The sequence below is a fragment of the Lolium perenne genome, chromosome 2 (assembly GCF_019359855.2).
Source record: "Lolium perenne isolate Kyuss_39 chromosome 2, Kyuss_2.0, whole genome shotgun sequence".
In the NCBI taxonomy this organism is placed as follows: Eukaryota; Viridiplantae; Streptophyta; class Magnoliopsida; order Poales; family Poaceae; genus Lolium; species Lolium perenne.
The window spans coordinates 49,132,433-49,147,591 of record NC_067245.2 but is presented as its reverse complement, the minus strand read 5'-3'; the positions used below and the strand labels follow the sequence as shown (position 1 = coordinate 49,147,591).

The 15,159-nt window shown below is 48.9% G+C and overlaps 2 protein-coding genes across 2 annotated transcripts; both read left to right on the top strand.

The window, feature by feature from the left end:
* Window positions 1–4,374: 4,374 nt before the first annotated feature.
* On the top strand, window positions 4,375–10,726 carry LOC127332063 (4-alpha-glucanotransferase DPE1, chloroplastic/amyloplastic). The gene is made up of 16 exons (XM_051358311.2): window positions 4,375–4,809; window positions 5,356–5,418; window positions 5,544–5,632; window positions 5,716–5,776; window positions 7,500–7,578; window positions 7,986–8,122; window positions 8,208–8,366; window positions 8,449–8,525; window positions 8,654–8,793; window positions 8,914–8,945; window positions 9,036–9,110; window positions 9,443–9,515; window positions 9,639–9,727; window positions 9,898–9,942; window positions 10,032–10,184; window positions 10,291–10,726. Exons 1-16 carry the CDS (start codon window positions 4,465–4,467, stop codon window positions 10,393–10,395), a joined length of 1,722 nt encoding a protein of 573 aa, XP_051214271.1. The 5' UTR covers window positions 4,375–4,464; the 3' UTR covers window positions 10,396–10,726.
* A 2,626-nt stretch (window positions 10,727–13,352) lies between these two features.
* On the top strand, window positions 13,353–14,711 carry LOC127328428 (protein FAR1-RELATED SEQUENCE 7-like). The gene has a single exon (XM_051355027.1). It carries the CDS (start codon window positions 13,353–13,355, stop codon window positions 14,709–14,711), a length of 1,359 nt encoding a protein of 452 aa, XP_051210987.1.
* Window positions 14,712–15,159: the final 448 nt, after the last annotated feature.

The following is a 15,159-nucleotide window of genomic DNA, read 5'->3' as shown; positions in this document are numbered from 1 at the left end:
GATGGAGAGGCATCGGTGGTGATGGTGGCGATGATCTCCTCCAATTCCCCGTCCCGGCGGAGTGCCAGAACGGAGACTTCTGGCTCCCGAGACGGAGTTTCACGATGTGGCGGCGTTCTGGAGGGTTTCTGGCGACTTCCACTTCTCTCCGTGCGTTTTTAGGTCGAGGCTGATAAGTAGTCCGAAGGAGGGCATCGGAGGCCGGCCGAGGGGGCCACACCATAGGGCCGCGCGGCCCCCCCTAGGCCGCGCCGCCTTATGGTGTGGAGCCCTCGGGCCTCCACCTTACTTGTCCTTCTGGCTCCGTCAGTATTCTGGGAAAATAGGGCCTTCTGCATAAATTCCGAGGATTTTCCCGAAAGTTGGATTTCTGCACAAAAACGAGACACCAGAACAGTTCTGCTGAAAACATCGTTAGTCCGTGTTAGTTGTATCCAAAATACACAAATTAGAAGCAAAACAATAGCAAAAGTGTTCGGGAAAGTAGATACGTTTTGGACGTATCAGCCGCTCCTCCGCTGCGTCCCTCTTCCGGCGGACAAGCTCTCCCCTGCAGGTGATGTCCATCTTGGAGGCGGTGGTCGTCGATCCATTCCCCCGCTCGACCTCTTCCTTGCCCACAAATCTGGAGGTCGGCCGAGGAGCGGACGAAGATGCTCGCCGAGCTCCGCCGTGTGGAGTCCAGCGCACGAGCGGCAGGTCGCATGATCTACTTTCTGCCGAGCATCTTGGCATGGTCGACGATCCGTTCAAGCTGATGAAGAAATACAGGTTCACAGAGATAGAGTCGGCTGCTGTGGTCCATCCATGACCAGATCATAAGACCCCGTCCTGCACTTCATCAACAATTGGAAGATGGTAGTTCTGCATCGTAGTGCTATGTGCTATGTAGACACAAATATTTGGTTTTCAGCTTATCTTTTAATTTTCAGGGGCATTACGGATATTACACAATTCAACAATCCAAACTCCATAAGCCCAAAAGAAGTGTAATATCAGTTTTGGGGAGCTTTTTTTCCACCGGTGCTTATCTCCACCGAAATGCATAAGCTTGCTTTTGCATAAGCAGAAGCCCAAAAGAAATGGCCCTAACACTAAGTTGCACATAATATGGCGCTTTATCAACTTTGCTTTGTACAATAATACATAACTAAAAAAAGCAAAAGAAATATACACGAAGAAGAGTGTGTTACCTAGAAGAACTTTTTAGAATTGATTTAAGCAAACTTTCTTCTTTTACCATATACAAGTTGTGTTCACACTGAGGTGCACATAATTTAGGAGCCAATTTCAGAACTCAAGGTGACATTGGGTCACTGGCACGTCGGTCCATCAGATATAGGGCCCACACGCAAGTGGCCCAAAGTCACCTGCAATCACGTTACCGGGAAATTTATCGTGATCTCGCGCTACATCAACTCTATCTCAATCATGCCGTTGCAAGTTTGTACCATTGTAGCTAGACATAGATAGGAGTTTGTACATGGTTTTATATTTTCTATTTTTCTGGCCAAAAGCATCATCTTAAGTACACCGCATGTAAATGTAACGTGTGATAGTGCAACTTTAAAATGATGAAGAACCTTGTTATTTGAGCAAGGACACATCCAACTTAGTTGCACAAACGGATGCATGTTACTCAGAAGATGTGCATTTCGCAATAGGTTTTGCTAATTCTCAATTGATTAAGAATTAGCTTAATTTCCAGTTTACTAGGGACTCTTTTCTTTCTTCTCCCCTCTCGTCTCTCCCGAACCTCTCGCCTGGTTGCTTCCTCCGCCCTACCGGGCCGGACCGGAGCCGCCCTCGCCGGCGTTGCCGTGCAGGGTAGGCAAAGGAATGGTACCGGATCTAGTTTTAGGTGTTGTTTTAGTCTAGATTTTTCCTATATGGAGGCTGAGGGTAGGTCAACGGATCTAGGCGGCCAGATCTGTTGCGCCATGGGCGTTCTCTTCCTCGCTGCATGCTGCTGGTGGCAGGCGGTGGTGCTTGGGAGGTTGAGGGGCTTGTGCATCTCTCCCAATAAGGTACGCATCGGAGGTTTGAAGCTGGAATCGGCAGGCCAGATTCTGCTTCAGGTGGTGGATTTTTTCATTGCTGTGGTGCTTCCATGGTGGAAGCCGAAGATGGCGACGGTGAAATCTACCACAGCCTCTTCAAATAAGGTCTTTGTTCGGAGGCTCAGCCACTGCGAATCTCTTTCTCCTCTGCCTCCTCTAGCTCGTGGCGGGAGTCTAGAGTTTGATGGCAGATTATTTTCCTTGCTGTGGGGGCTGGATGCTCATGGTGTCGGTGAGTTGATTTCGATGGTGAGCGAGGTGCTCTTTTTCTCCTCTACTTGCAGCGGGTGCTATGAGAGGAGAAGGAAGACGGTCGTCTTCGTCCGTGAAGTCAATTTGCCATGGAGTCGAGATACCAAGATATGCGGTACACACTCGGTGGGCTTTGATTGCCGACCGACTCTGATGGCCATCTGGTGGCCTTTGTCGGCGAACATGATTTCCGACGCTTCTTCAACCTCCATGAGGAGGCCATGTTCTGAGCTTGTTGTGGCGCTCATCGTCAATTTGGAGCCAAGTGGTGACGTCCCCGGCACCGAACTTGATGGCCGCGGCCGAAGCTCTCTCTTCCACAGCTGCGGCGGAAGACCTGATTGCCTTTTCCTATTTCTTACTAGGGTCTTCTTTGTAATAGTTAGGGACTTTTCTGGTTTTTATGCTCTTTCTGATGTCCCTAATGTAATTTGTACCCGCCGCTTTGAGAATTAATGGTATCCAGGCCTTCGGGCCTCTCTTTGTTAAATTTTTTTTTCCAGTTTACTTATGCACCATTGGTTTGCGTCGTAATTTGTGCTTGCCATGAGTTAGTGCCCCATTCCTCGCCTTGGCATGGCCGGGCGGGTGGGGATGGGGGTGGATCGCGTGCTGCTCCTCCTCCAGAGCTGGGATCACGGCACCAAGGGCGGCGGCCCTAGAAGGAGATGGTGGTGACGGCGCCGACCTGGTGGCAGGTGGCGGGCGTCAGGTGCCGCTGACCGTGGCACCGCGGTGGTGGTCTTCTCTCTCGCCGGAGGAGATCGGCTAGTTGTGTGGCTAGGCGTGGCGGACCTTGCGATCCGTCGCCTAGCTCCCGAGGGCGAGGCGCAGCTGCCGGTGAAAGCCGGCCCGGACTTCGGTCATGGCGGATGATGGCGGCGCCTTTCGTCGTTACCTTGTTGAAGGCATTGTCTCTACAGACTGCGTTTCTTCGCCTGGGCTGCTCCAGGGGAAACCCTAGACCCGGGTCTCCCGGATCGGACGATAGCGGCGCGCAACGCCGTTTCTCCCTGTTGGGGGTATCGTTTTCGGAGCAGACAACGGATGGTGGTGGTGCTGAGGTGGAGCGGTGTGCTTTTGCTGTGTCGGCGTCGTCGAGTCGCCGCGGCATGGTCCAGTGGTGTCTCGGGACGGATGCAGTGTGATGGACATGCGCAGGATGGTGGAGTCGTCTGGCGCCGTGGCGGCATCGATGGCAGGCCTGGCATGGTCAATGCGATGATCTCTCTTGAAGATGGAGCCGAGGAAGACGGCGGTATCAACTTCTATGACGTGTGCGTTGGCGTATGCTGAGAGTCTGCTTGACTGGATGTGCTTCTCATCTGCTATTGGGCGGCCTGGGAAGGCAGTTGGTTCTTGGATGATATGAGTTGGTGAATTGTCACCCCCTTCATCCCTCTGTAGGTTTTGCGAGGTGGCTTTGAGTTTGATCTTTTGTATTGCTCTTGTAAAGTGTTGTGAATAATCTAATAAAAAAAGCCGTGTGCATCCTTTGGATGCAGAAGCTGGGGTGATATTTCCCCCATTTCGAAAGAAAAAAATGAGTTAGTGCCCCAAACAGTTAGTTTGCTTTGTGATTTAAGCTAGTCACGAGTTACAAATGAAAACAATTGCCGGTTAGATTGATTTGTGATTCATGCTAGTTATGGGTTACTACTAAGATTCGATGGCATCACTTAACCGAGAAAATTCTTAATCGAACAATTAGTCACTCCTAGAATCGATTTAGCACATAGTAGTACTTTCTTTCCTTCCCACTATACACACATCCATAGGTTGAGCACGCTACGTCAAATTTGTCTCGTGAAGTTGTACACACACTAACGCAGAACTAATGTGCTCCGTACGTGACAAACTACAGTACACACAATTTATACAAAAAGTATACAAGGAAGCGTGCGAGTGAGAAGATGCGCAATTCAGAAGAAGCACGGTAGGTCCCATAGCACCGACCACGTGTCACCGGAATAGAATAGGCTTTTCTCCCGAGGTCCGGCGCCTCGTCTCACGCCACGCCACCCGACAAGCGGGCCCCACGCTCGCGCCGCGCCCATATCTCTCTCCATTTCCTTCCTTCTCCTCTCCACCGCCACCGGCCACCGGCCACCGCCCTCCCCTCTCCGCTCCGCCACCACCCCAGCCCCGCCGCATGGCTCTCGCGCGGACCCTGCCGCTCCCGCAGCTCGCCTCGGCCGCGCCCTGCCGCCGCCCCGGCCGCTGCCGCCTCCTCCGCGCAATGGCGCAGCCGCAGGCGCGAGGGGCCGCCGCCGCCGCGACGACGACGCCGGCGGCGGTCGCGGCGGTCGGCGTCGGGAAGGAGCTGCCCGAGGGGTACGAGCAGATGACGCCCGTCGTGGACGAGGCCCAGCGGCGCCGCGCGGGCGTGCTGCTGCACCCGACCTCGCTCCGCGGCCCGCACGGCGTCGGCGACTTGGGTGACCAGGCGCTCGCCTTCCTCTCCTGGCTCCGCGACGCCGGCTGCACGCTCTGGCAGGTGACTAGGGACGCGCATTGCCCCCTGCTTGCCGTTTGCCAGCTGCTCCCTCGTTCCCTCTCTGATTTGGTTGCCACTGTGTAAAACGACAGTAAACACTGCGTACTGATCGAAATGGTTTTGTGGTGTGGATGTTCTGCTTGTCACCCGGAGCTAGGGGGGTGATGGAAACACTAGATTGCTTAGAAATTTGGATGAGTAAGAACCGTAAATAGGATGGGGCGATTCAAACCATTTATAAATTAGTCACCAACATGTATTGTTCAGAAATTGGAAATTGGAAACTGCACTGGATATAACAGGAATGGCGCATCAAACTGTAATTGGTAACAGGCTAGAGCAATCTAAAAAGAATGAAACACTGCCAAAGCAAAACCCAACATTTCTCTCTGACCCATCAAAATTAACTCAGAGACTTTGTTGCTGTTGCTATATGTGTAGGTTTTCCTATGGTTTGACTCGGTGTCCTGCTTGTGTTCTTGTACTTGACTTGAACAATGAAAAACGAAAATGCTGATTGATTGTCGGTTTGATCCATGCCCGCAGGTTCTCCCACTTGTTCCTCCGGGAAGGAAATCCGGGGAGGATGGTTCTCCTTATTCAGGACAGGTGACGCTGCATGCTAGTTAGAATTTCTCTTTCTTAGTTTGGAGTTAACTCTGTATATAGGGCGCTTTTGCCTATTTTATGGCGGTAACTCAATGGCCATAGGGAACATGCATCCACTTTTGCAGGATGCGAACTCTGGTAATACCCTATTGATTTCTCTTGAAGAGCTTGTAAAAGATGGGCTGTTGATGGAGGATGAACTTCCTGATCCCTTGTGAGTCTGAGTTTCTTCATAATCAATTTGAGAGACACCTATAAGTTTGCTGTTAACCATTTGCATATTAAAATTAATGACAGGGATTTGGAATATGTTGAATTTGACACAGTTGCTAATCTGAAAGAACCTCTTATTGCCAAGGTTAGTTTTTGATGGCTGTTATTTTGCTTCATGTTTTTTTTTTCCATGTGTGCACTTCTGTTTTGTCCCTTGAATTTGCTATCCTACCAGGTACAGTATGTCTATACTTGGAGTACATGTTGCATATGTAGTATTGTTGGTTGCTTCTACATTCTGAAAAGGCCAGAATGAAGTTATCTAAATGATATTACCTTGTCCTAAAAAGTAAAATATAATGATATTACCTTCCGAAAGAAGTTCATATACCCCCCCTAAGTTTCAGGTTCAGGACGCTAACCCCCCCTAACTTTAAACTGGGTCAAATCACCCCCCTAACTATACAAAACCGGGCAAATCACCCCCCGAGACGAGGTTGGCTGTTTTGGAGACGGTTTTGGCCACGTCGGACTGCGGTTTTGGTCGAGCCGCACCGCTCGTGAGGAGAGAGGTCCAGGGTCGAGACGCCACGCCGCGCCGCGCGTGAGGAGAGACGTCGCGCCGAGCGTGAGGAGAGAGGCCGCGCGGCGCCGCGCCGTGCCGTCGTTCCGGCGAACAGGTGAGCTCTCCATCACAGCTTCCTCTCCGTTCGATTCCGCTGCCGCGTCGTGACCCTGTTTGGTTTGTATCTGAGATGGTGGAGCAGAGTAGTGAAATGACAGAGAAGTATATTGTTTTGATATTTCTTCAGTACATGTAGGCTGCCGTGTGAGTGTTAGCTGGGCTACTACGTCTAATAGAGATGATGCAGTACTGAATCAGTTAGCTGGGCTACTACGTCCATATTTGTTTCAGCAAATGAGAGCTCAAAGCGATGTGCTTTGTTTGTCAATCTAGAACCTTGCATCGTTGCCATTTATCTTCTGCTGGATTGCAAAGGCCAAGATCTCAAACAATTCCTATGTCAGAGGTAGTGCCAACTGAAGGGAGGATGCAATGGCTTCAGTATTTTCCTCCAATCGCTGAAGCCCACTGGACATCACCACGGAGCAGCGATCGCTCGAAGCTCCACCCTCTCTGCTCAGTCGAGGTCAGAGCGACGGAAGACATGCATCTGCTCGAGTCGGGAGGAGCTCCAATCTCGCTGAATCGGGGAGGGCCGCGCTGGACGCAAGCTCTCTGAGCTCGGCAAGATCGACTGGAACGCGACGCAGCAGCGGCGCAAGACGGGCAGAGCGGCGGCGCAACGGCAGGCAGAGTGGCGACGCAGGACGGGCAGAGCGGCGGCTCGGAGTGCGAGAGGAGATTTTGGTGTCGCTATGCGGTGCGACCGGACCAGGTACCAGATGGCTGAAACCACTGTCCACGTGGACCAAACAGCTCTCAAAACACCTAAATCTGGTTTTGAGGGGTTGAAGGGGGTGATTTGCCCGGTTTTGTATAGTTAGGGGGGTGATTTGACCCAGTTTAAAGTTAGGGGGGGTTAGCATCCTGAACCCGAAACTTAGGGGGGGGGGGGGGGGGTATATGGACTTCTTTCTTACCTTCCTATCTGGCCTTTCTACAGTTCTAGAGTACCATACAACAGCATGTAGAAAATGGTTGCTCCGTTTCATTTTTGAAAGGGTTATACGAGTCATTAATTTAAATTTTATGTAAGCTACATTCTTTGGCTATCCAGTTTAAATGTTCCTGGTTTAATGAGAGCATATTGTAGGAGCGAAATTACTGCTGATTGACAAAAATATCCCATGTGTGAAGATTGATTTCAATGAACAGTTAGTTATAGATAAATCTTTTATTCTAGGCAGCAGAGAGGCTCCTACTGTGCCCTGGAGAACTAAGAGTGCAGTATGAGGAATTCAAGAAAAATCCAGATATTTCAGGCAAGAAATCTTGTTTTTCCATTGATGTGTCTTTCATACTCTTACTAGTCTATTATGGTTCAAGAGGAGGTACCAGGATCCAGTCAAACACTACAGTGGAAATGTATTGAATTATTTTGATTTCAATTTGTTATTTCAATGCAAAAGGATGGAAGACATATTGTTATATGGAAATGCAGATATGTCTCTAATGTTTAACAGAAGCTTCACATTTTCCAAACTAAATCAAAATGTTGGGAAAGCACCAAAACTCTCAGATAAGATTAGAGTCTCAATTTAGCTGGGTTCCGTATACAGATACTGTGATACATGCCTTTTTCAATTCAAAGGGGAACATATAAATGCCATTGATGCCTGAAGTGATATACAGAGTGTAGTCTATAATGCTTAGCCCCTCTTCCCACCAGGCTGGCTTGAAGATGCTGCACTTTTCGCCGCTATCGACAATAGTATCGATGCAGTGTCATGGTATGAGTGGCCTGAACCTCTGAAAAATCGCCATCCTGGAGCACTAAAAGATATATATGAAAAGCAGAAGGACTTTGTACGTATCTCAAACTATAGGTTTTGAATTGTAATGATCTTTTACATAAATGCTGGCAGATTTATATATTCCACGTGTTATGCAGATTGAGATATTCATGGCACAGCAGTTCTTATTTCAAAAGCAATGGCAACGGGTTCGTTCACATGCACAGAAGCTGGGCATCAGCATAATGGGTGACATGCCGATATATGTTGGCTACCATAGTGCTGATGTTTGGGCAAACAGGAAATCATTTTTGCTGGTATATCTCACTTGGTTTCCTAGCATACGTACTTCTACCGTGAAGACTTAAAATGTTCTAAATTGTTATTCTTGTTGTAAAGGACAAAAAAGGTTTCCCCACATTTGTTAGTGGTGTTCCACCTGATGCATTCAGTGAGACTGGTCAGCTATGGAACAGGTAGATGCTTCAATTCCTGTCTACTTACTTTTTCCTAGCTCTTTTTCTGTCGTGTACCAGTAACCATATATTTCCTGTGATTTGAGAAAATTTTGAACAGTGTTTCCTTTGTTGAACTTGCTATGCAGTCCATTGTATGACTGGAAATCTATGGAGGCAGATGGCTTTGCATGGTGGGTAAAGAGGATTAAACGTGCCCTTGATTTGTACGATGAGTTCCGTATAGACCATTTCCGGGGGCTTGCTGGTTTTTGGGCAGTTCCTTCTGGTAAGTTAAACACATCATTCTGCATGCCTATCTGCATAATAAGCATTTTACTGTAAGTGAATTTGCGTTTGGGGAAAAATGGAATTCATGCTGCTAATCGATTATGCACTCGTAATGCAGGAGCAAAAGTAGCGATGGTTGGAAGCTGGAGGGTGAGCATTGCCTTCATGAATGCTACTGTTTTCCTTTTTTCACAGAATCTTGGTTGCTGATGTGTTCTTTCCTATTTTCTTTGGCAGTAGGCTGGACCAAGGAATGCCTTTTTTGATGCGCTCTGCAAAGCTGTTGGTAGAACAAACATTATAGCAGAAGACCTGGTAATACACCAGGGCTTTTCCTTTTAATTGCTAAAATATGGAATCAAGTGCATCGTTTTATAGTGGATTTATAGGAACATAGAAACTACAGTTAATTGTGGATTGTGAAAATGTGCTCTGAGAGCGGTTGAAGTATAATTCCAGTCAGAGTGCTCAGTTATTTCGTGCTTACTGGCGATGCCTCCGCTGCAACCCTGTGGTGTCAAATACAGTCATTTACACTGGTTTAGTGTTAAACTGTTAATTTCACGAAATTTCACTAGTATAATGTGGTTTCTGTGGCAGCCACTGCTTGTGCTTATGGTTCTCTTTTCATTCTAAACTAATTGTAGGGGGTGATAACTGAAGATGTTGTTGAGCTAAGGAAGTCTATTGGGGCTCCTGGAATGGCAGTTCTTCAGTTTGGTAATAATCCTAGTGCAATATGAGGATGCTTTCTTTTTACAGGGAACTATGACTATGATTATTTATCCGTGACATCCTGATTCAGCTTCGGATCGTCTAATTTCAGTTTTTTCTTCTGAGCAGCTTTTGGCGGTGGCCCTGGTAACCCCCACTTGCCTCATAACCATGAATTGAATCAAGTTGTATACACTGGGACACATGATAATGATACAGTTAGTTCTCGAAGTTTCTCTAAAACCTATTTATTTACACATTTTGGAAGATTATTTATTATTTTACATCTTTCGAAGATAGTTGCATAAATTAACATTGTATCCTGGCACTCATTCTACTAGTTTCGTAACATTGTGTGCTGGCACTCATTCAATCATTTCTTCCTCAGGTCGTTGGCTGGTGGCAAACTTTACCGGAGGAAGAAAAGCACACTGTCAGTGTTGCTAAACATTCTTGAATTATCGTACAATGACAAGACATCTGGTGTCATGTCATACTAATTAATCTTATTACTTTGTTCAGGTGCTCAAGTATCTACCTGAGGTCGGCAAGTCGGATGTTTCGTGGGCACTAATTTCTACTGCCCTGTCTTCTGTTGCGAGGACTTGTATGGTACCCATGCAGGACATACTTGGCCTTGACAGTTCTGCTAGGATGAACACTCCAGCTACACAGGTTATTATTGGCTGCACACTGTCTGCTTATGAAAAGCAATTTTACAGCTAAAATAAATAAATAGCAATCTGGTAAAAGCTTATTCTCTCTTCTTTCATATCCACAGAAAGGAAACTGGAGATGGAGGATACCGAGCTGTGTCAGCTTCGACAGCCTTAGCTCTGAAGCAGCACAGCTGAAGGAGTTGCTTGCCATGTACAACCGGATGTGAAGCTCATCTCCAGTACTACTCTTCTGGTCTCTGTGGCTTGAGGCTTCGAGCGCAGCAAAACATGAATGATTTGGTTGCTACTGTTCCATGAGATCTTGGCACCTGTCCCCAAATAATAGGGTTGCCTTGATCGGTTGCAAATTAGCATGCTTGAACTAGAAACCTCTTGCATGTTCACAATTTGTTATAGTCATGCTATATTTGTAAAAAAAAATTGGTAGTGCTAAATGTTCTCGTTTCGTGTATGTATATATATACTCTGGGTTTTCATATCCATAACTTCTGAGTCTTTGAAACTCTTAACAAATAACAACCGGGATACGTGTATCAATTTCTGTTTTCACCTGTTTTCTGAAGTTCTCTTAACAGTTCAGAGAGAAATTAATATGTGTGGTGAGGCTTACTCTTACCTTATCTTTTAGTTGACTATGGAAGAAGTTACAAAAGGTCTATTACCTTGGCCCGTCAATCAGTTTTTCTAGCGAAACTTTGCTGGTTCAATCCAGCCATTTGTAGATAAATTTGGTATCCTGGTTATGCAGTATGCTTTCGCATTTTAGATATATATTACAAGTAAGCATTTTAGATACATTACAAGTAGGACATTTCATATTTGGACGCGCATTCCGGTAATATGCACTCGTTCACATATTTGGAGGATCCTCGTTTTTTACTCGCAGGACTCTCAAAACATAGGAATAGGAAAAATGCCGGATTGTAGTGCCACGCTCATTTGTATCTTACATGATTTGATTTGTTTGACAGAATCACAAGGAAAAACAAAGGATTTCTCCCAAAAGCTTTGAGTAGGCTTTGAGTAGATGAAAAAATCTTTTTTTTTTTTTTTTTTTTTGGATAAAGAGCATATATTAAGATCGCGAAGATACCAATTACACCCAGCCTCTGCAACAACATCATGCCCTAATGACATAAAGGATGCACACAACAAAAAAAAAGAAAAATTACAAAAAAGAAAGGTCCCGCTACATAGATCCATAACTTGAAACAAGACAACACCAGAAGCTCAGCTTCTCCATAAGCGACGTCTTCAAAAAGGAAACAATGCACAAACGCTGTCGTCGCATGATCATAGATCCTAGATTTTCACCATAAAGAAAGTCATTTATCTTAAAATAATGTCTTCAACAAGAACATTGCCAGGCACAACCAATTAAGGCCAGACCTTGGATTGTCACTCTGAAAGATAAGACTCTGAACTTCTCCTGTGCAGTCGTCCCCACATACGAGTCGCTGTTACAAGTCATGAATCGCCAAGCCAATTCCACCTCAGCACCAAGATCCGACCATCATAGCTAATCCACCGATCTCGGCTTGATGACCTTCTCCGCTAGCACCATGGAAAGAAAATGAGCTTCATGATATTAACAGCCATCAGAGCTTCGAAGCGCCCCCTCTGAAACCAAACGGTCAGATAAAAACATGGGTGCACACGAACGAAACCACCCAATCCAGCAATCTTCAGGCATTATTCGCACAATGAATTTCTCCGGCAGGGCCTTCCGCAACATGATAATCCACCCAGACTGGTTGGAACAAGCATCCGACAGATCTTCAAGCTTGGTCCGAGAAGAATCCTAGAACCGCCACCTTTATTCTTCGACGCGGACAAACAAGCCCCCACGCCGCCCGACGAAGACGAAGGAGGTACGCCTCGCTAACCTATCACCGCCAATCCCATGGCGACTGCAGGGAAGAAGACTCGGCAGCAGGTTGCGATCCCCGGCCAGGAACCCGGCGGCGCTGCATGGTCCGAAGCAGAAAGGCCAGGCCCTCTAGGCCCAGATCGGGCCCGCACCGCCGCCAGGTCGCCGCGCCGCCGCCCAACCGCCGGCGTCCCGCATCCCGTCGCCTTGATGCCTCCTCCGTCGTGCCAAGCTCTCCCGCCGCTGCACCTCCCCTCTCAGATGCGCTGCCGTGCCACCTCCACTGCCCTCCACCGTGTGGCGAGTTGGGCGCCACCACCACCGCCAACGCCGGTGACGGCAGCGGCCTGGCCGGGGCAGGCATGGAGAGGGCGGGCCGGGTCGGGGTAGATGGGTCGCCTCCGGAGCCGTCCGAGGGGGAGCGACCCCGGATAGGGAGGGGGAGGGGGTTTCGATCCACATGAAAAAAAATCTCATGAAGTGTAAGAAGACAAGAATACTTAGAAGACAAGAATCCTTAGAATTTTTTTTCTATAGGATTCAGTTTTTACTAATCAAACAACCAACATAGGAAATTTCCTAAAAACTCTAATCCTGCAAAGTTTCCATGAAAATCCTTCAAATCAATGAGGCCGTAGCTCCTCCTTTTGAAATCTTTTATGCAACTTACCTAGAGGCTACAACTCCAAAAAAAATGTGCCTCAAGATTGAATCTACATATGGAGAAACAAAAATGGAAAATGTGGACTATGAATAGCGTCAGCTTTGAGTGAATATAAATATATTCACACTATTTTTTTGAAGTATTTCACACTATTCAAATTTCTTTTTGGTTCTCTAGCTGTAGATTGAATTTTTGAGGTGCATTTTTTTGGAGTTGTATATATAACATGGATTTGTGTTTTCGATTTTTCTTTTGAGAATTTATAAACACATTTTGTCATTTTTAAAAAAGTCTCACGTATCCTACCTAGAGTCCTACCCAAGTTTCCCGCAGTCCCCGCCACCATCCGTAGTACCCAATCTGATCAACAATCCGTAGTACCACACGCGGACACGCCTAATCTCTAGCCCTAGTTCTGTAGTTGCGTGATCTCTCTCCCTACAATTCATCCTGCCGCAAAACCCATCTCTCCAGCCGCCGCCTCCCCCGCCGCAGCCGGCAGCTCAGAGGTACTCGAACTCGATCGATCTTGCATTTAGACTTTCCGATTCTTCTTGTTTCCCTATAATTATTCAGATCGATTTCTCATGTCCAGGTAGCCACCTAACCACGTACGTACAGGATCGACCATGGCATTGATCGACAGCGACGACACGGCGGCGGTTCTGGCCGAGCTGCGCCGCAGGAAGGACGAGGACGACGCTGACCATTTCCACGAGTACGAGCTCGACGCCGGGGGGCAACTGAAACGGCTCTTCTGGGCCGACGCCGACGCGTGCCTCAGCATGGCGTTGATTGACATCCACGACGTCGTCGTCGTCGACACCACGTTCCGCACGAACAAGTACAGCGTGCCATTCGTCCCCTTCGTCGGCCTCAACCACCACCGCCGCCCCGTGGTCCTCGGCTGCGGCGTCGTCACGGACCAGTCCCCCGACTCCTTCGCCTGGCTAATGCGCGCCTTCATGCGCTCCACCGGCCAGGAAAGTCCCAAGTCCGTGATCACCGACGGCAGCGACGCGGTGGTCCACGCCGTCGAGACCGTGCTCCCGCTGTCCAACCACCGGATGTGCTCGTGGCAGGTGGAGCAGGGCATCAGGGAGCACCTTGGAGGCTGGTCGGCGCAGGAGGGGTTCAGGTCCCTGATGTCCGACGACGCGTGCTCGCCGGTTGAGTTCGAGCAACGGTGGCACGCCTTCCTGGCCAGTCACCGGACGGTGGCGAACCAGGAGTGGCTGTGCAGGATGTACGTGAAGAGGGAGCTCTGGGCCGCCGCGTTCGTCCGCGACAAGTTCTTCCTCGGCATGGCGCGCGACCAGAGGACGGAGTGCCTCGCCACGGGCCTGCACACGGGCCTCGCCGAGGGCATGTCGCTGCTCGCCATGCTCCGGCACGCGGACTCCTGGACCAAGCACATGCTCGTTGACGGGTACAAGCACGACAGCCTGGCCGACAAGTCCCGGGAGAAGCTGACCACCGACCACTACTTGGAGGAGGACGCCGCGCGGTCCTTCACGCCGGCCAACTTCGCCATCCTGCGCCCGGAGATCGAGGCGATGGGCGACTTCGAGATCGTCGACACCCTGAGCAGCAGCTCGAACGGCTCCGGCGACAAGGTCTACACGGTGGGTTACCATGGCCAGCACTTCACCGTGCTACGGTGCCACGACCGCGTCGGCGGCGAGGACGACAATATGCAGAAGAAGGCGAGCGTGGCCTTCAAGTGCAGCTGCCGGAAGATGGAGCGCGAGGGCCTGCCGTGCCGGCACATCCTCTGCGTGCTGCGGCACGAGCGGGAGCCGTCGATACCCAAGTGCTGCAAGCTGAGACGGCTGCTGCGGCGCGGCGACATCAGGCATGAGAGGCTCGACGAGATGGAGGACCTGGGGCGCCAGGTGTTCGACCTGGCGTCGCAGGACGCCCGGGAGTTTGAGGAGATCAAGGACTTCCTGGAAGACTGGCTGCAGCAGAGACGCGCCAGGCGGTGAATGTCGTCTACTCTTGTGACTTACTAGCACGTACACCAGTGAAATGTCCTTGAGTGAAATTTCTTTGTACCATGGACACGGGAGGTCCCGGCATGTTTTATCGTGGGATTTACATTGTTTCCTGCTTTAAGATTTAAGATTTGTGGGCAGTGGATCATTACAACAATCTTAGTAGGAATGATTTGCATCGAAACATGGTGATATAGTGCACGAGATGTCCTTACTTACACCGGAAAGTCCTAATGTAGCCCGAGATAGTAGTACTCGAATGGTGGTAAGTCTAGCGACAGATAAATAGGTGTCGAAGTAATCTCGCCTTCTCTCTGTGTGTAGCCTTTCGCTACAAGCTGCGCCTTGTACTTCTCAATAGTACCATCAGCTCTTAACTTCTTCTTGAACACCCATTTGCAGCCCATAGGCTTGCATTGCATCCATGGAGTCGTTCTGA

Bases quoted from the DNA above. Each gene is read 5' to 3' on its own strand.
- LOC127328428 (XM_051355027.1), top strand. From the start codon at position 13,353: ATGGCATTGATCGACAGCGACGACACGGCGGCGGTTCTGGCCGAGCTG.
- LOC127332063 (XM_051358311.2), top strand. From the start codon at position 4,465: ATGGCTCTCGCGCGGACCCTGCCGCTCCCGCAGCTCGCCTCGGCCGCG. The intron at 9,516-9,638 runs GTAATAATCCTA...TCTTCTGAGCAG, and splicing joins AATGGCAGTTCTTCAGTTTG to CTTTTGGCGGTGGCCCTGGT. The intron at 9,728-9,897 runs GTTAGTTCTCGA...TTTCTTCCTCAG, and splicing joins GGACACATGATAATGATACA to GTCGTTGGCTGGTGGCAAAC.